The sequence below is a fragment of the Falco cherrug genome, chromosome 12 (genome assembly GCF_023634085.1).
Source record: "Falco cherrug isolate bFalChe1 chromosome 12, bFalChe1.pri, whole genome shotgun sequence".
In the NCBI taxonomy this organism is placed as follows: Eukaryota; Metazoa; Chordata; class Aves; order Falconiformes; family Falconidae; genus Falco; species Falco cherrug.
In genome coordinates this window covers 11,850,162-11,870,198 of record NC_073708.1, presented here as the reverse complement: position 1 = coordinate 11,870,198, position 20,037 = coordinate 11,850,162, and the positions used below count along the sequence as shown (strand labels likewise).

The 20,037-nt window shown below is 36.7% G+C and overlaps 1 protein-coding gene across 2 annotated transcripts in view; it reads right to left on the bottom strand.

Moving 5' to 3' along the window:
• Window positions 1-4,840: 4,840 nt before the first annotated feature.
• Window positions 4,841-20,037, bottom strand: part of VAV3 (vav guanine nucleotide exchange factor 3) — a 171,316-nt gene continuing 156,119 nt past the window's right edge. For both annotated transcript variants that reach the window (XM_055724411.1, XM_055724412.1), the window contains exons 26-27: window positions 9,414-9,565; window positions 4,841-7,547 (exon numbers count right to left, since the gene is read on the bottom strand). In XM_055724411.1, coding sequence (XP_055580386.1) covers window positions 7,506-7,547; window positions 9,414-9,565 — 194 coding nt within the window. In that variant the 3' untranslated portion in view covers window positions 4,841-7,505. The remainder of the gene's footprint in view (window positions 7,548-9,413; window positions 9,566-20,037) is intronic.

Below are 20,037 nucleotides of genomic sequence, written 5' to 3'. Positions count from 1 at the left end.
AAAATCTAGTGCCCAAAGCTGGACAAAGTACTTCAGCTGAAGCCTTACAAGAAATGAATGAAATTATTACATACATTTTATAGATGATGTTCCCATTACTATATCAATATTTACCCTTCCTTCACAGTAAAATCCTGTTAACTTATATTCTGTCCATGATTTGTTTTTACTTTTGAGTCCTTTAATACAGTTCTACTGCTTAGCCAGAACTTGCCCCATCTTAACTGGTGTACACAATTTCCACCTGTAAAAATAACTTCATAAATAATGTTGTTTAATTGCATCTCCTTTTCTAAATTACCAATTTATCACTATCTAGGCAAGTTAAAATCCTACCCTCCAGCCCACTCACAGCCCATGCTTGCATGACATCATCTGAAATTAATTTAAATATATTTTCTAGACATGAAAGTAGGTTTGTCAAGAATTCTTTTGTTGAGAGAAGGTCAAGTTTGAAATAGACATCCTTCAGCACAGTATAAAACTTAACTCCCTACAGACAGGCCGAGACCCTCAAAGATTTACAAGTAAAGAATGTGCAAGCAGGGAACCACTGCTTTTGGAAGTTTGTTTTTTCTAAAGCCACGCGTCTCTTTGGGATAGTAGACAAAAGAAATAATGTGATCAGAAATAGTTTCCATGAGCATTAACTAGCATGTCCCAGAAGATGCAAAATAAGAAGGTTTTTGTGCATCTGGTCTTACTGTATAAATCTGAGGAGTCGCAATCAGACTCTGGTGACTAAGCTTGCATTCCCATGCTCAGAACAATGTAGAAAAAAAGGTATGTTCCCCCAAAGCATGAATCAAAGTCGCAAAGTGTGAAAAGATGTATCTAGATTTTGGTTAGATTGCTGCAGCCTGATTTTCTACAACTTACTGTCTGGAAAAAGTCATAAGTCTTAGTGAAGTACTCATTTGCAGAGCAATCTGCCCTTTAATTTTCTAATTCCTGGCTTTACCTGATACATCTCTCTTTTTAAAATAAAATACGAATACGCTATTGCATCCTTTACTTAAAGTTGTGCGTGGAAACAGAGCAGTTGATATAATAGGTAAAGAAAGTCCCCGTCCCACCCTTCCTTCAACAATAAAAATTAGTATTACCAAAACAAAAATCAGATATGGTTGCTTTTGTGATCTGCTTGTATTATTCTTCTCTCCATGTTAATATTCCTGATGACTGATGGAATTGGGCATGTTGACTCGTACCACACCTCAGCTGAATTTTATAACAGTCTTTGTGACTGGGGGGGAAGTGGGGGAGAATGAATGAAAACAAGCCTCCCCTTCAGCACATAGTACATTCAAGTGTTTTTTCAGCCAAAACACTCAAATTAGATGTCACCAAAAAGCGACACCCGAAATGTTACAGAACACACAGTTCCAGGGAATTTAATCTTTCATCCATCACAAACACAAGGGAGTCCAAGTTTAATGAAACTATATTCAAAGATACATCAGACTGGTCTACAAACTCCTCTGAGGTAAGCATTCCCCTCTCTAACAGTAAAACAAAAAGTTGTCAATACCATCCTTATAGCCATTCTGAGTCTATCTCGAGCAGTAGGGAAGCAAAAGAGAAAAAGCTCTCAAGCCACTGCATTCCAAATGTATTTGAATAACTGGCCTTTCTGAGATACCAACTTTAAATAACACTTGACAGGAAGGGGAAGGGAAAACAAACTCAGGATTCAAAAAACAAAATTCTGGAAGAAGAACGAGGAAAGGTGTTTGTATGTCACTCAGTAACTTGGTAGGGTGAGGAACTCCTGGCACATTCCACATTATTAATAGCTTACAAGCTATAGGAACACTGACTATAAAACTACCAGAGAAGAAGGTTCTTTCAGTTACACATATTTCCATTAGCCTTATGCATGAGTAAGAATTATAATCCTAGGAATAATATCGCATGTCCTTGATGAAACCTTTCAATTGCTTTGGGAAAATACACAACTAATTGAAGACAGACTTATTGAGTTATCTGGTAAGACTGGGACTAAGTCCAAGGGTCCTTGATCCCTCTACCACATTAGTAAACTTTTCCCATACAAAAGCATTACAGAATTTCTGTTTCCAATCCAATGCTATCAATAAACATTTGATATTTGGGGCAATCCTTTAGAAAAGTTATCACGCACTAGGTTGCTTCTAATACATATGGTATGGTATCAACTTTTAACTTCTTCTCTGATCTTCTCTATTTTTGTTCTTCCTAAAGCCACGTATTACACTACTAATATTAAAAAAATAATAAATAAATAAATCTGAAGAAAGCAAACTAGCCTCAATGCCCCTGGGGAATCAGCCACCTCTGAAGCTGCCATTTGTGGTAACTATGAGTTTACTTAAGATCAGATTGCAACACTTTAAAATGAACTCACATATTTTCTGAAAGGCATGCTACCAGGTAAAAAAATTATAACTCTGAAAAAAGTCACCAATAAGTCAAACATTTCAAAGGCCTTATTAAATAAAATCTAGCTTCATAGTCATGTAAGCAGCAGAGATCTTTATAATGAATGGGCAGAACACACTACAGCAGATCAGAAATTATAAAACTAAATTAGAAACCCAAATCTCATTTGCTATAAAAACAAACGGTTCTTTGTTCTTGAAAAGGAAGTTGCTAAGATAATGCAACAAAGCACCCTTCTGCAGACAATTTCTAATGCTTAATCTTTTCTGTATTTCTATTAGCTGATTATACATGAATCATACAATTCAGTATTTTGTGAAAAAGTGGATATCATTAACATCTTATCCCACACTTTATGAAGTTAAATTCCTCAAAACTACCCTTCCTCCATATAGTGGACATATAGGTAAGAACTAAAATTCCATGGCACATTTCAAGAAAAGCTAAGGAATGTATGAACTTCTTTCTCTTAAATGAATACATTCCAAGATTCAAAGTTGTATGCCAGTGATGACCTCACCTGAAATTGATGAGAACAGATATTACTGTGGCTTGCTAAAGCACGGTCCATTACATATACACACAGCATCTCTGCCTGTCATTTGACCTTTATGCCTGCTGTACTGTCTGGGCGAGATGGCATTAGCTATCTTCACACCAGCTCCTACAGTGCTGTTTCACATTTGCAACTAAAACAGTGCTGACAACGCACTGATGTTTCACCTACTGTCGAACGGTGCTGCCTAGCATCAAGGCCTTCTCCGTTCCTTACTCTGTGCCCTCCCCTGCAGTGAACAGAAGTTGGGATGGGACACAACCAGGTAGATGATCCAAACTAGCCAAAGAAATACTCCGTGTCATATAATGTCATGCTCAGCAATAAATGGAGAGAGGGGAGTGCTTCCTCTGTTGCTCAAATCAAATAAGCAGTGCGCTCTGACCAGAACAGCTTGGATTTCAGATAAATTACTAATGTAAAAGCTCTCAGCAGCCCAGTCCATAGCAGAGACAAGAGTTAATTTCCTGTAGTGTCAATACAGTTGGTGAAACTGCACAACAGTGCCAGTGCCTAAATTATATCAGCCGTTGCAGCTCTTTTTCCAAAATGTTGGCAATACTGACCATGAAATAAAAACAAACGTTTTTGTGGTGAACATCAAAGTCAACAGAACAAACCTGGGTCCGAGGTTGGGTATTTTGTATAAACAAGCTCCACTTTTTCCTAAACAACACTCTAGCCTTTATGAACTGCTAAAACCTTGAGAATCAACCTTTTCTTCTCCTTTATAGAGCACCTAGAGATTGCCTGTAAGGTAAAGGAGAAAGACATCCTGGTTGACATAATTTTCATTGTTCAAGGTTAGATTTTATTAGTATTTTTTTTCAGGATGAGATTTTCAAATGATCTTCCAAGCCTTACAACTGAAAAAAATTATTCAGAACACAGTCACAAGTGGTTCTTATGCCCTAATTATAGTGCTTTCTCAATTTCTCACCCATCAGAGGACACACATCTCACATATAAGGGGAAGGAGAATGTCTGTGACTGACTGTGATATTGTTAACAAGAGAATTTAATTGAGAAACATTTTTGCATCTCACATTAGGTGTGACTCTTAGTTATGTGATATGTTCATGGGTGACAGGAAAATTATGCCTTACATCTGTAGAGATGTGTAAATGCCTCATTAAGTTTAATAATTATCTGTTAGAAGGGCAGTTCCACAAGAATCTCTCTGCTACTGAAAAATAGAAGGGACACAATGAAACAACATTGCAATTGTTTTATCACTGACCTTGCTGAATTAAACCACCTGTCCAGAAATATTTTTATAAACATATTAATAACGAACATTGTATCATAAAAAATGCATGAATGGGTTACATCACAAAAAGTTTATCAAGTAGCCCATGAAATAAGACACAGACTATATTTTAAGACTTGAGCTCAATTCAACCTGAATTTCTGTGTTAATTCACATATGACAGAGGAAGAAAGCAGAAGGTGGAAGAGAAAGGACATTGCTATGAAACATGACACATAAAAGGAAACCTTTTAAGAACAGCTTTTCAAACAAAAATCTTCAAGCATCATCTTTGACAGACAACAATCAATAGTATATGAGTGATTCCACTATGTCCTGTATAGCTAAAAACAAAACAAAAAAAACCACCACCTTCCTGGATGAGGCAGAAGGCAAATTATCCCAACAAAAAAAAAAACAAAACCTCTCTAGGAAAGCTTTACTATCCCATTATCCCATTTACATTGACAGCTGAGTTTTACAGCTCAACAAGGATTATACAAATCTGGGAAACCAAAACAGAACATTATCAACTTCTGCTCACAATGAGAAAGTGGTTTGACAAACGAAGCACAACCTTCATACTAGCCAACTACGCATTTTGACACATACCATTAAACAAAAAATTAACCAGTTTATTATATTTAACATATTTACAAAATAGTACAAATTAAAGTACTGTAACCATTATTGCATGACAACAAAACCTCCATACAGGCAAAAGCAGCACATGAAAGAGACACTCCAGAATAGATAGGAAGTCTTTGGTACTCAAAATATAGTTTAAGATGCAGCATTAACTCAATCAATACAGGGCATTAAACACAGACAACGACATGTAGATTTATGCCACAAGTGTCAGTTCAGCTATGGCTTCCATTCTTCTCAAAGGCTGATTATTGGACTCAGCGATTGCTTAAAAGCTTTACAGTGACTTTAGGATGGAAAAACAACTCAAAATTATTCTAAAACCAAGCTGTTGAAAATGACTGATATATTTCTCAACTCTTACTGAATTAAACTGCCTCTTCTCAGAACTACCTGACAGCAAAGCACTAAACACCTCACAGGCCTAGAGCCTATTCCTCTACCCCTTGAGCAGGCAAAACTGTGCAAGAATCAACTTTGTCTACTTAAGGAATATAGGATCGAGCTCACAACGGACAATAAAACTGCATGGCAAAACATGATCAAAGATGGCATACTCTAGTCTACCCTGCTGTACACATAATTTACAAAATGTGTTTTATGCATAATCTACATATTTACAAATGTTCTCAATTGTTCCAACAAGTAATGTACTCAACACAATCACAGTTTACATAATTTTGAGGTAAATCCTTGAAAAGTTAGAGCATCAGCAGAGTTTCATCTGCAAGGCTGAATCTCACAAGTGGAGGATTTCTAATTGGAAGATCCTCTCTTTACCTGGTCACACAGCAGTGCATGCTAGGTGTAGCAGATGGGTAGGATGGTTGCAGAGACAGGGGATTATTATGAATCCTCTGTGCTGTGCATGGCTCTTTCTGATGGCCAGAAGGAGGCCAGAAAGAAGCAAAGAACACTGGGGACAGCCAAAAACAATCTGAAATATGTACTAGCAGATTCTGCTCCATGGACGAACAGTGGATATTATGTTGCTTGCAGAGTGGGAAAACCTGCAGTGTTAAATCACGCAGTGTCTATGCACACTAATTGCAGGATGACTATGTGAAAAGAGGAAAGGAAAAAGCAAAAGAGAGGATGTGGGACAGGTTGAATTAACTTTCTTGATTGGTCAACATTAATTATGTTGCTTGTAGAGTGGGAAAAACTGCAGTGTTAAATCACACGGTGTCTATGCACACTAATTGCAAGATGACTATGTGAAAAGAGAAAAGGGAAAAGCAAAAAAGAGGATGTGGGACAGGCTGAATTAACTTTCTTGATTGGTCAACTTTACTCTAGAAAGAAAATGCAAAGAAAAAGAAAGAGCTTTATTTTCTTAGAAGTTTTCAAGTCAGGTTAGACATTATCTAAATACTTAAAAGTGCACATACAAAGATACCACCCACATTTATTTTAACATATAACTACAGCACTTCTGACCCTCCATAAATATATTTAAAGACTGCCTCACCAATGGGTGGACACCACTTTACAAGGCTTGATGTTTCAAGCTGTCTAACCTAGACATATTTTTCCTTGCAGATGTTCATAACACTGAAACAAGACCACTCACTCGCTGCTGTTTAGTGTCCCAGGGAACAAGAGAGGACTGGGCACCAAGAATTCTGCAAGTTGCCTTTGCATTACCTTATAAGAGCACAAAAGGTGGTAGAAACTCCTCTCTAACTAGGAAAAGACAGTTTAGAGTTGGAAGTGTCAAAGTTCTTCTGAATCAATCAAGAAGTTAAGATAAACAGGTTTTTTTCTTGAGAATTGACATCACCTTGCATTAGTATATTCTCCCACAGAATAGGTCCACAATACTTATTTGATGTTAATGCTGAAAACTTTAAAACTGGCCATGACTCAGTTGCACTTTTATGGTCAGCTGCTTAAATGAAAAAACCTCACACAAAAAGACCTGGGATGACAAAAACGGATCCCACAATTCCACTTTCTGGATGCTTTTTCAAGCCATACCACATCACTACACCTTTTCCAAATGTTGTCTTAAAACAAATTGTTAGAAGATTTAAGCAGGACGTCAAAGCAGTCAGTTAACAAATTATATATGCATGAATGCTAATCATGTTTACTATGTATTTTCTTCAAAATGTGTTTGTGAGTGGAGCTGTAAGGTGATAAGTGGTCTGATGTTTCAAGACAAGTCTACTGACTATACTTTAGGCCCACTGGAATGACTGAACTCTGCTTTCTGAATGCAGTGATAAGGAGGAATAATAAGCCTTCATCTCCTTGTACCATCACAGATGTTAGCTAGAAGAAAAGAGACTTATTAAATATTCAGCCATTGCTAGTATTCATGGTGTAGTACAGGGTGAAATGAAAAGGAGCATAAAGCAATTTTTCCAGAAATCTTCTGGGAAGGTGAAGGTTGGACTTTGTACTGAACCCCAGTGATGGCAAACTGGCAGGTTGTTTCTTGCACAGCTCTGAGCAAGGTAATAATCTGTCAGCACAAACTTCTGTATAAATCCCAACATTAAGACTGGAAGGTTTAGACAGACAAAAATGCTGCTGTTTAAATACTTAACAAGACCAGTAACACTTTGAAGATATTAGATTTTTACAATCCCTGAAACTGCTGGTCAGCAGAGGAAAGATTTTAATTCATTCGTCCTCTTCAACATAAGTTGATGGAAACCAGCCCACCTAAAAAGGGGAAAAGCAGAACAAAATAATACATGAGATGCACAGTTACTTTTTAAATGGCTGAACTAGGCAATACAAGAATGGCTCTGCTCAGTACATATAACATTGAAAAGATTAACTTGACTGACTTGTCACAGTTCGAGTAAGTACCCTAAACAAAGAATAACTTGCAGATACTATAATCTGGAAACTAAACACCTCTCCCCTTCCCTTCCCGCCTGCCCGCCCATGCCCTCCCCCCTCTCCCCACCCCTCCAAAAACACACACACACACACACACAAAAAAAACCCAACCCACAAATAGAAATCCACTTTTGCCCAAATGAGAAGTCTGAGTATTCAGGAAAAAAAAGTCATTCAGGACAAAAAAAAGTCTAGAAATACCAAAACCAGAAGTAGTTTTATAAAAGGCGGGATGCTGCTGCTATTTTTTTAAAATACGCCATTAAATATTTAACAGGCTTTCATGAGGTTCAGGGAATCCTCTTACAAAGGAAAGCGTGCCTGATTTGTTGCATTACATGGAGCTAAATTCCACTGCCACCAACAGGAGTTTTAAATATGTCAGAACCAGAAGGCAGAGTCCGGTGTTTCACATTTCGTAAGTTATAATGTTATCTCCATTCTGAATAATGATGTGCCTAAGATTATATAAGGCACACAGGGAAGCAACGTAATGTATTTCTTATTGTCTTATCTATTTGTTTCAGGTTTTTCACTCAGACTTCTTCATACCTAAGTCAATTTAGCACTCATGAAAGACCTCAAAACCAAACCTAGAGCATGATTGGAAGGAGTAACTGCATAAATTTTGTTTTAGACTACCTTGCCAAAATATCTCCAGAGATGAGCTTATGATCTCAAGTCCAGGCTATGAAAGCCATCAGAAAGAATGCTAACACAGTTAACAGGACATCCTTTAGGATATTTTGCATTAGAATGAGACGTTCAGTTTTCTTACATGTAAAATGTATATAGGATGACCACTATTTCTTCTGCTTCCCTATTTCTTCTTGCCTAATTGATAGTTTCACTTCAAGAGCACAACCAGGCTCACGTACATTTAAAAAAAAAAAAAAATTTAAAAAATGTTCTCCAAATTGCACAAAGCAGTAAATCTGGACATCTACTTCAACTGGGCCTGCAACTCTCATTTCCAGCTTCCAGCAGATTTCCTTTCTTCCACTTTGCATTCCTTGGCCCTGCATCTCAGCCCATGAAAACATGGAAACAGCAGCTCAAATACTTCTGACTGATCTGCATTAAAGAGCAATATACTAAGTTTGAAACAATATAGACTTTATAGGTCAAAACTGAAACTTCACTTCAATGCAAGTCTCAGAGTGCAGTGTAAAGTGACTTTGTAAAAATCCCTGCTGAATATGCCACTTCATATGAGACACATGTTTAGAAACCAAAGAAGAAGCTTTCTATAAGGTTGCTAATGCCATTGCATTGTAGTCTGGCAGAAAGGTGTGGAAATCGTTCTTTGTTAAACTGCTGAACAGATTTCCACAGCACCAGTAACCTGAGGTTTTCATCACAAATATTTGTGCACACCACATTTCAAAGAAGTTCATCTGTAGCTGCACTATTAACCCTGGTTACTTTCCAACCTTATAATCTCACCCAAATATTCAGCCTTGTAGGTCACGTTAAATAACCAATTAATTTAGATGCTGGGAAAGCTGCCTGGCAAGTGTTCTGCCCGGCTCCTATGAAACACAGATGAGAACACATTGTATGTTGTGAATTTAAATATACAAAGAAAGTTTATGATGTAGGAACACATATTTTTTTTACAAAATCACTGTCAGTGAAGGCAGAAATGAGACAAAGAAAAAAAAAAAAACAAAACCACCTTACCCTTCCATTTACTTCACCTCTCCACCAGCCATTTGCACTCATCTTTGTATAAATTTTTACAACATCCCCTTTCAATAAGGACAGTTCTCTCATGTCTCTTGCACAGAAGTCATACCTGGCTATGGCAATGCCTATCACCTTCGGGCTTAGCACTGAAATGAAACAGACATTGATAGTCTTAGCATTTGTTAATTGAAGGCTACTCAAGTAATGTAAATAGCAGTACTGTAAAATATAAAAAAAAATATTTCACAACATACACTGGCATTAATTTTATATAAACGTGAAAGCATCTACACCACAGAGATCAAGAAGGTTTAAACATAGGTGAATGGTATAAAAGTTGAAGGGATTTTATGTGATTTTTTTTTTAATAGTCATTTTTATTTAGAAAAGAGTCAAAACTAGATGAACCGTAAATAAAATATCCCCCATCCCAAAATTTCTACATACATTTAAAATGATTATATTTTTATGCTTCATAATAAAACTTGCTGCCCGTTAACGTGCATCAACATATTTTACAGGTCACTAGTTTCTTTCCAAAAGAATTATTAGCATTTACAGTTGATTTAACTTTAAACCTCTAATGAAGCAAAACAAACAGAATAAGGTGCTGTTCTTTCAAAAACAACTCCCAAGTTAAACATTAATGCACTTAAAATTGGAAACTAACATCATCATGAGCAAAATAGTAGAAGTTTCCACAGAAAATTTGTATGGATCATTTGTTACAAATTGCATGAACATTGGCTGATGTAAATCTACTCTTTTCAGGAGATTATTCTGTAAATCACCCATGAATTTGTTCTACAAAACTTTTCATGAAGAAAAAAAACCTTACAGATTTTTTCCCCAGTTTCAGTGAAATTAATACTCTAAAAGCTACATCAACGTAAATGCCAATGCAAAGCTCAGACGTTCTAAGCAATAAAAAGTTGTGAAATATTTTTAAAAACCAAATGTGAAAAAAGCCTCATTTCAAAAACCAATCCCATTCTACCAAATAATTTTATAGGAAATTATGTTTTCAAGCCTGATGTAGAATATATAAACTTGAAAAACGGAATTCTCAACTCCTCTAATGACAGGTGGGCATAGCACCTAAGAGATAAAGGCCTTTGACTTGAGCAGTTTAGAAAAGACATCTACTACTCTATTGCACTTTGTAGTTGGATTGCTAATCCAATCTGGCTAAAGCATTCGTATTTTTTTTCCATCAGTACCATTGTTTTCCTATTTAAGTCAGTCCAGACAGGAGTTTACAAGCAGAAGCAAGCTTCCTACTGAAAAGCTTTCAGAAGATTTCATCATATGAGCATGACGGATGACTTGACAGAATGTACATATAATAATCCTTTTTCTCAGAACCCTTTCCAATTTCTTAGAAATTCCCTATCATCTTTAGGAAATACCATTAAGGTTCTAGTTTTGCAATGCAATTGCTTCAACAATGTAACACGAAAAGTTCATAGCTAGTTGCCTTTACATTAAATCAGGAACACAAAATATGGCAAATGGGCTAGAAAATCTTGACAGTTTCAGTTGTGCTTGTATTTAAGATTTCTCCTGACCTCACTGGGGACATTTATAGAAATGGAGGCTTTTGCATAATAGTATAAAATATATGAAAATCATAGTCAAATATTTTTATCTTACAGTGGCAATTCAAAAAAGTTACTTTAAAATAACAATAAATACTATGTTTAAAATATTATTAGATGTATCACAAAAATTCAATGCCTAAAAATCTATTTTGGCAACAGATTATGCCCTCTTTTATATCATGCCATTGAAGCTTAGTCCAACCTTTCACACTGGTTATGTATAGTTGCTTATCAGATACTTGATACAAGACATACAAGATGCCATATAAAAGAGAATCAGCATCTCAATTTATTGCTTATATTTACTATATAAAGATGTTATAGTTCAAACATACTTTTTTCCCCCTCTAAGCAAGTCAGATGTAGATGCTACTTGTTTAGATCCTGACGTGAAATGTCCTATACCTTATCAGCATTGCAGTAATCAATTTTACAGGGAAAGAAAATTCATGGACAGCAATTGTTTTGGAGAAAGAAAAAAACAAGAAGAGCAGTTATTGATTGTAAGGTCAGTAACCATTTATAGGTGTGCAGCAATATCACTGGCAGATTTGGGGAAGCATCACAGGATGGAAGGAGCAATTCTGGGGAGCATGGTATCATTTCAGATTCTAGAAAGGAGACAAAGGGGCAAGGAAGAAGATTACATGAGGCAAATATGAATAAATTTGGGAAAACATGAAAGAAAAGAACTAAGGAGGGAAGAAATGCATGGAAAAATAATGAGGGAAAATGCTGAGGAAAATTAGGATAGCGAGGGGGGCACATCTGGGAAAAAAGAGGACTTTAACTCTTTTTCAAGTTGTAAAGCCAGAGAGGAAAAGGAGAAAGCAGCAAGAGAACTCAAAACCATGTATATCAAAAGTCTTGAGGCACAACATGGCAGAATTAAGATTAATTTAGAATCCAACACCCATATTTCCAAATAAGAGTGATGCTCATTCTAGGAAATATATAAAAGGAAGCCAGATGAGTGGGGGAATACAGGAAAACGACAGTGCTTAATTTTGGAGGAAACATTAACCATATCTCTATGGTGACATAGTTATAAAACCAACTTGAACAGAGACTATCATCCCTGAATTCCCAATCAAAGCTCTCCCAGGATAAACAAAACTTGAAGGAAGACAGTCAGCATGTGGAAAGGACATCTGCACAGATGGGAGAGAGAAGAAACACTGGGTGAAGGAAAGAAAGAGGATAGCTACAGGGAGAATGAGGAGAGAATGGGATTAACAGAGGTTGACGGAAAGGAACTGCCCAACAGGAGAATGAGAAATTAAAGAGGGGGGAAAATGAAAGAAGCTGTTGAGAAATCAGTAATAAATAGATCTTGTTTATTAGGAGGGAGATACTCAGAGGATTAACAGGAAATAGTGAGAGATCTGAGGGAGGTGAATAAAAGGTAAGTGTGTGAATGAGAAAAATATACCTTTGCTTAACCTAGCCTTTCCTTCTGCAAACAGGAGGCTAAGAAGAGACAGGGAATTAGTCAGCTTTGATTTACACTAAAGTACGCTGGAAAAGTTGCTCGTTGACAGTGAGATAGATGTGCTGCAAATGAATTTTAATACTAGTTTAGACCACTGATGAAGGAAACTGGGATGCAAACAAAAGAGGCTCCATGTGATCACAGCAAGCTGGTCTAGCTCACATTTCTGCCTGAGCCTAAAGGCCAACTCATTATTATAAAAGCTGTGAGTAGCTGTTTACACTCTCCTTGTGGTATGGCCTCCTCATCATTCTGCAGCCATATCCCCTAAGGGTTGCTCTTGTGTATTAGTTTCCACGCTCCTTGAAGCAATGCACATTTACTTGCACTGCTTAACCAAACCTCACTTCTATTACACAAGCACGGGCAGCACCTCCGGTAGCGCTCTGTAGCCAACCCTTCTCCTCTGTTACCAACTTCCACATCAGCACAACTAAGCCAGCTCTGAAGATCCTTTTGAAAAAAATATTTGTAATATCATGAAATAAGTATTTGTGCATTTAATATAAGTTATTTTTTTGGCTATTTTAAAAAAGATGGCTTTACTAAGATCATATGAAGTAATGTAGCCTACCTATCAGGATAAGAAATCCCATTCCAACAGATAAATAAACTTAAATTAAGAATCACTAATCAACATTTTCCTTTATTTTTGTACTATATATAGTATAAATAAATACACAGCATACTGCGATATGCAGGACACTGAATCCTTACCTATTGTTACAGTAACTTAAGAATTTTCTAGTAAAGCAGTTTTTCACAGGAAAAAAGGAGTGTAATTATAAATGTGTTGAAATCACATACGGGAATATATGGGAATGTGTGACAGGCTTAAAGTAATGCCGAGTCTTGATTGCTCTTCTATCACTGTAGGCAACTTCACAGTTTCATTTTCATGGAACAGATACAAGTTTCATTAAGAACAGACTTTATAATCAAGTACTGTGCAGTTGAATGAAAAGCAGCATCTTCTATCCTTGCCCAAAAAAATAGAAGCTCACAGTATTTATGGACAATAAAGGGCCAAAACTTAACTCCTTTGCATTCTCTGATTCACATGAGATGAGTGCTTCAGACATTCCAGCTGAATGTCACAACCACAGGGTGAACAACTATACCAGAATGGCTTTCTATTCAGCTCTTCTACAGATGTGCCCCCTTACATAAATGTCAGTTTGAAGAGTGCCTTAAAGCTTGGATTCTCTACTCTCTGGTTACTGGAAGTAAAGGTATCTGCCCCCCAAAAAATCTGTATGTAAATTGAGACAAATGGAAGAAACACCCCAAAACAGTGAACCACCAAGGAGCAAAGCATTCAAGAGCAGTATAGGATATTGAGATCGAAATCCCTGGCCTGAATCATGTGAGGGCTCATCAGAGACACTCAGCACAAGTAAGCACACTAACCATTCTACTACTGAGCTGCCACCTACATCCTCTTCCCTTCTACAAACTATAGAAAGCCTTAAGAATCCATCTTGGAGCACTAAGCAATCTGGACAACTTCTGTGGGACAACTGTAAAACACACTGCCTACTCAGATCTCCTAGTCATTTCTTGATTATGACTGCACTCGCATTCACGCGTGCCAGGCACCTCCCCCTCCCTGGTGCAAAAGGCAGCCTCAGTCCCGATCTGCACAACCGAGGCCAAGTCCTCCACCCTTTGTACACGGAGGTGTGTCAGTGTAACATGAGTTACACGGCATTCTCAACAGTAGTAGCTCCTTCCATATGCTCCTCAAAGGCATTTACCTTCCTACAAGCCAAATTCTTCTGGAATTGTCCAGTGGTGCAGTTCACCTCTTTGAAGACTAGGTCTTCAGAGACCAGAGCAAGTCACAGCCATACTGAAGCACTAACTGAGACTACCATTGCTACTGTAAGCATTTTTATGCAGTCTCTTAGTTTAAAATGTTTGCATCTATTAAAGCCAGACATGGTTAAATGAGAATAAAGAAAACAATATTTAGAGAACAGATGGGTAAAATTAATTAACAATGTTAATGCAGAATTTAAAGAAAGCATTTTCTACAAAAGTACTGTATTCTAAGACACTGCTGCAGTGTGGTTTGCTGCAGGGATGGGACGAATATATTGTTTATCTACAAGCAATGAAATTTTCGGGATTGTGCATTTGAAAAAATACATTAAAATATATATAGCTCATAGACATCAACTGCATAGCAAATTAACAGTCAAGTGATCATTGATTAAATCTGCTGCAACTATTGAGCCTTGCAACACCTGTTCAAACTGCTTATTGTAATATACACTTTTTCAAAAGATTAAGAGTTTGATTTCTTTTACACTCCAAGAATAAGATGTAATAATTCAGTTTTTGGAGTCCAAGAAGAACTGAAGTATTAGATTCGTCCCTTCCCTTGCTTGCTGCACACAGAAACAACAGAAGCAAATTTAGAAGAAATATAAAAGCAGTAAAGCAGTACCTGACCAGAAAGGAGTGGAGGAAGGGGGAACAAAGCTGTAGTCTGGAGGAGTTACAAAAGAAAACCCACAGAACAAAGAAGGGGCTTAGAGAAAGAAAGAGAAAAAGAGAAAAGCAAAAGAACATTGAAATACTGGCACAAGATTTAAATAATCGTTTTTTAACTATATAATTCATTGATAATAAGGAAACTAAAGTTCCCTACTAAGGATGTCTGGAAGGAAATTGACTATAATAACTAGAAAATTTGGATCTATGACTTAATTTTTAACAATTGCATTTTTCAAAGAGTAAAGTAGAAAGATGACACCCATTCAGGGTTTCAGAGAAGCAAATTAAAACTGCAGACTCTTGCAAATATTTTCAGATTTAACAGAAATTTTTCTTCTTTAATTTTGTATGCCCCACTTCTTAACAGTACAAAAGCAGGAACTCACGCATGCATAAGACAACTTCTTGAGCCCAGGAAGACTAGTCACACACTCTTAATTAGGAATATAGTCTAAGTACCAACTGAACTGGGAACTCATAATATGCATGGGAAAAAGAATGCATTTTGCCCTGATAAGTCATTAATATCAATAGGAATTCCACAGGTAAACTGTATTGCGCATTTTTGCAGTCTTCCCCAATTGAGAGAAAACCCTTGATATCAAGCAAAAACAAGTTTGGCCTAGGCAGAACCAGCATATCATCCTAGTCCCTCTACCAGTTTCCTCAGGTTAAAGATAAGAGGTACACTTGTTCTACTGCCAGCAAACCTAAGGTTGACATATTTTTCAATACAAAATTAGATTAAAAGAACTAAAATTGCTTCAAATTGAACTACAGTTTGTTGGCATGTTCTCACATTTTGTCCTTGTTTTGAAGAGGCAATGAATATATATATAGCATGCAAAGTCTAATAAAGTTGGGATCTCTGCTCCCAGCTGTGATTTGGAAAGGGAAGTCTATCTTCAACTGCATAAATGATAATGTAGCCTTTAAATTATACCTAATAATATCTGTAATTACTGACCAAGAGTGTTCCTTCAAAATGTAGCAGGGTTATATTCACCACATACAGCTGCTTCCCTGAATTTATCCTTGTGACTACACATAAAATCAGTTTGCTTCAAAATTGCTAGTTGCAGGAATGATGACTACAACTATTTTAGGCTAGGAATTAACAAAGAATCCATGGTGGAGGTAACGATGCAGTTTTGTGCATCTTACCTGGATGAGAATAGATACATTTGTGACAATGAAAATACTAGCATAAATAAAATAAACAGGACCAATACTTTATTTTACTATTCATAAGCTACAGATTATTTATTTTTAAAAAAAAAAAAAAAAAAAAAAAAAAAACACCACAACACAGACTAACAGCAGTTTAGGTTAGTATCTCAAAGTAATACAAAAGAAACATACTCCAGGGTCTCCTGCACACTATAAACTCCCTTCTGAACTTTCACAGTGATGATCCTTTCTCTGCCTCTAATATTACATAGATTGTCTGAGAATGCATGAGGTTAACTGGGGAACACCTTTATAGTGGAACGAGGAACCCCCGGCGACAGCTCTGTGTGGGAATACGTTACATGAACTGAAAGGGCAATTGGGCTGAACTTGTGTGCCCATTCTTAGAGACAAATAACTGCCTTTATTTCTACAGAAGTACAATGATAGTGTGCAAAAGCAGCATGCAGGAGTAAAGACTGGTTAGGTGCTATATAGGGGGTGGCTGGTCCTTTCCTGTCTGTGTATTGTCTTAATTTTTTGAGAATTTTCCTGTCCAGTATAACTGGAGGTTTGGTCTTACATGTGAAATACTGGACAAATAAACTTATGTGGGCAAAGAAACCCCACTAGATAACTAGTCTATTTTTAAATGTCATTGATGAGGGTTTTAGCGTTCGCTTTTAAGGAGAAAGGCTGGGTCCTTTTGTTTCCTTAAGGGCTGTAGTGACACTTGGTTTACTTTACTTTATGAACAGATACTTTTATGCAGTTAATGCATTAAGTAGTAGAATGACATAACTAGTTAATGTACCTACTCCTGATCTACAGGTGATGACAGTCACTCAAATAGTATTTGAGTAACCTTGCAATTAAGGTTACTTTAAAATCTAGATTTCTAAAAGATTCAGATTTCTCAACATGATTGTGCCGGAATAAAGTGCCAAAAACCATTCTGTAGAAGAACATCAACTTTTCTTGAATTTTTGCCTTTATTTCATTAATTCGTCAATCACCCCACTATTCTAACGTAAGACTTGGAATTTTTCTGTGTAGCAAACCAAAATTTGATCATGCTATGTCTAGAAAAGCCTAGGACTGAAAAATTAATAAGAAAGAATGTACCATTTCCCCAGAAATCTTCCTAATTAAATTGAATTTCTATATTGAGAAAAATAAAAAGTCTGACAGCTTTTACAACTACATTAAAGTGTATGATAAATATCAGAACAGACTGGGTGACTTCTGCAAGACCATGAGACTAAAAAGCAAATTTCTAATTAAAGTGGGAAGCCAAATTAACTATCTCCATAAAATGAAGATTTTCCTTCTAAAAATCTAGTAGCTGCTGAAGGGAGAATCAAATTCCCTGAAAATTTAAGAAGTTACAATTGATTTATTATGATTCATATCAGAAATTGCAAGTAAAGCTGAAATGCCACTTGGTTTTCTCTCCTTCAATGGGTAAATGAAAACATGACAATTACAAATAATGATTATAATTTTTTCTCACATTGTTCTAGAAAGCGAAGTTAATTTGGTATTGCCATTCAGTTTCACAGCAGCTCAAAGACTTTGGCAGCAGAAGATGATACAGTTCTGTCAAAGTCTACAGTGGTTCAACTCATGTTTTTCAGAAATACTTTTCCTAGTTATTCTGGCAATTGTATATACTAAAGACCAGCCATTTTGAGTAAGAAGCTGATGTCTTTCAAAAAAACGGCCTCATTTAAAAATCCAGATACAGTCATGTGAATAGTATAGCGCAAAATACTGAGCTGAAATCCCAAACCTCCTTAAAATCAGCTTCAAAGTGCCATAGTCCTTTGCATTCACCAGCTTCAGCCCTACATTTGTTATAATACGGTGAATGTGACACCAAGTAGTTGCACAACTGGAGAGGGGAAGGAAAGTGCCCTTCTCTCTTCAGCTGTCTTGTCTGGCTTCATTTCAACAACTCTTTTTCTTGCACTCAGATTAAGAGTGGCTGTGAAGTAAACTCACTGTCCAACCACTGCCCCATGACTTATTTGCTTCCTCTACTAAACAAAACCGCAGCCTAAAGTTTACCAGCTTCTTTCCAAATTTAGCCCAGCAGTGTTCACACAGCCTAGATATATAGCTATTCTAACACCAACTTGGTAAGAATGAACAGCACAGCTTTAAAACTGAGCAGCACAACTCACAGATGGGCTGTTAATCATGGAAATTTTGCTTTCAAAGGAAAAAAAAAACCACAACAAAACACACACATTCATGGGGACATGCTAACGCTTTAAAAGAAACTGTCAAATACATTAAGTGAAAGTGCTATCCAGAGTCAACCTAAGTAGGCTAGCAGAACTGTGGAAATCTTTCAGATTTTATATGAAGAGTTTGAGAACTGAGAGGTTTTTTTGATCAGTTTGGTATAAGACAAAACCCAGTTCCCACCTGCACAGTTTGTAACACTAAAGGTCTAGTATTTACTGTAGCCAAGATGCACTTTTTTATCCCCTTGGTTCAAATAAGAGCATCCCGCACTCGTTCCTCTTGCTCTTCCATGCACTGCCTTAAAACACCTTGCTAAAGGAGGTGCTTTCTTTTGTCCATGGATTGAAGGTACTGAGGATGTACCATACGTCTTCTAACTTGTAAAGAATGAAACCATAAAGCTAATGTTCTTGCAGACTGGTAAGTTGGTGGACACTATAGATACATTCTAACTGGCCTAAGACGGTAAAGAAAAACGGGTTCTGCTCACAGTCAATCATAACCAAAACAAATGCAAAGTAAATTAAGCAGGGTATATCTTCTCAACAATTAAAGCCTCAGTGCTGTGAGGAGGCAAGGGATGAGGAAAGCAGAAGAGATGACAAGAGAGAACCCAAGGAAGATTGCCAGCTACACAAAGGAGAAAGGATGGAACAGATAAATTGATCAAGAACAGGGATGTACTGAGATACAGCATAGCAGGGAGACAACTGGCAGGAGTCCTGGGAAGCAGTGAAAGAAAACAGAAATGCAAGGAATAAAGAGGAATTTGGAGATAGAGACAGAGCACATGAAATGCACAGACACACACTGGTTTCTTAAAATCATCTGTCCTAAAGTATCTTCACTTTAATTAGGAGAGGAAAAAAGTCTCCAAAGTTAAAGAAATGTTATGGAGCAGAGGCAAGCAAATAGACAAAAGCTCACAAACACAGCAAATGAAAGTAATACAGCCAGCTTCATCACAAAGACTACACTGCACTCTGTGGCCCTTCACAGCAGTCTTCACACTGTTAAAATCTCCATTAAGTTTTGTTTTCCTCTTATTATCTGTTGCAATAGAAAGATACAGCCATTGTCTGCAGAACTGCAAATCTAATATTTGCTCTTTGAAAGAAACATTATATAGTTTCCAGAGGCCAGCCATGTGATTGTTTTTATCATTAATATTGAACTTGTACGTGTGCTAAAAATCACGCTAACTTCCACTTAAATTGTAATAAGTTAAATAAAGAATATCACATGCATTGTAAATCTCAGTTTATTTCTAAACTTCAAAACTTTTTAACTGGTATTTATATTGTACAGTAGTTCATTAACTTTCAGAAGCTTAGAGGCGGGTAATAAAAATTTAAGGTTAAAAGGCAGGCATAAAAATAATGATGATACAGTAAATCTAATGTGTTTTTTTGAGAAATATACGTGGTGTTACTGAAATGCTACTTCATATGGCCACACTACAAGACTGATTTATTTAAATCCCCTTTTAAGGATTAGAAATTGTCACAGATATTATTAACACTTGTAGCTGCGTGTATGCAAATGTCTGAAAAAACTCAGCAGGATGCAGTTTAATCTCTCACGAGCACGCCTAATAGAT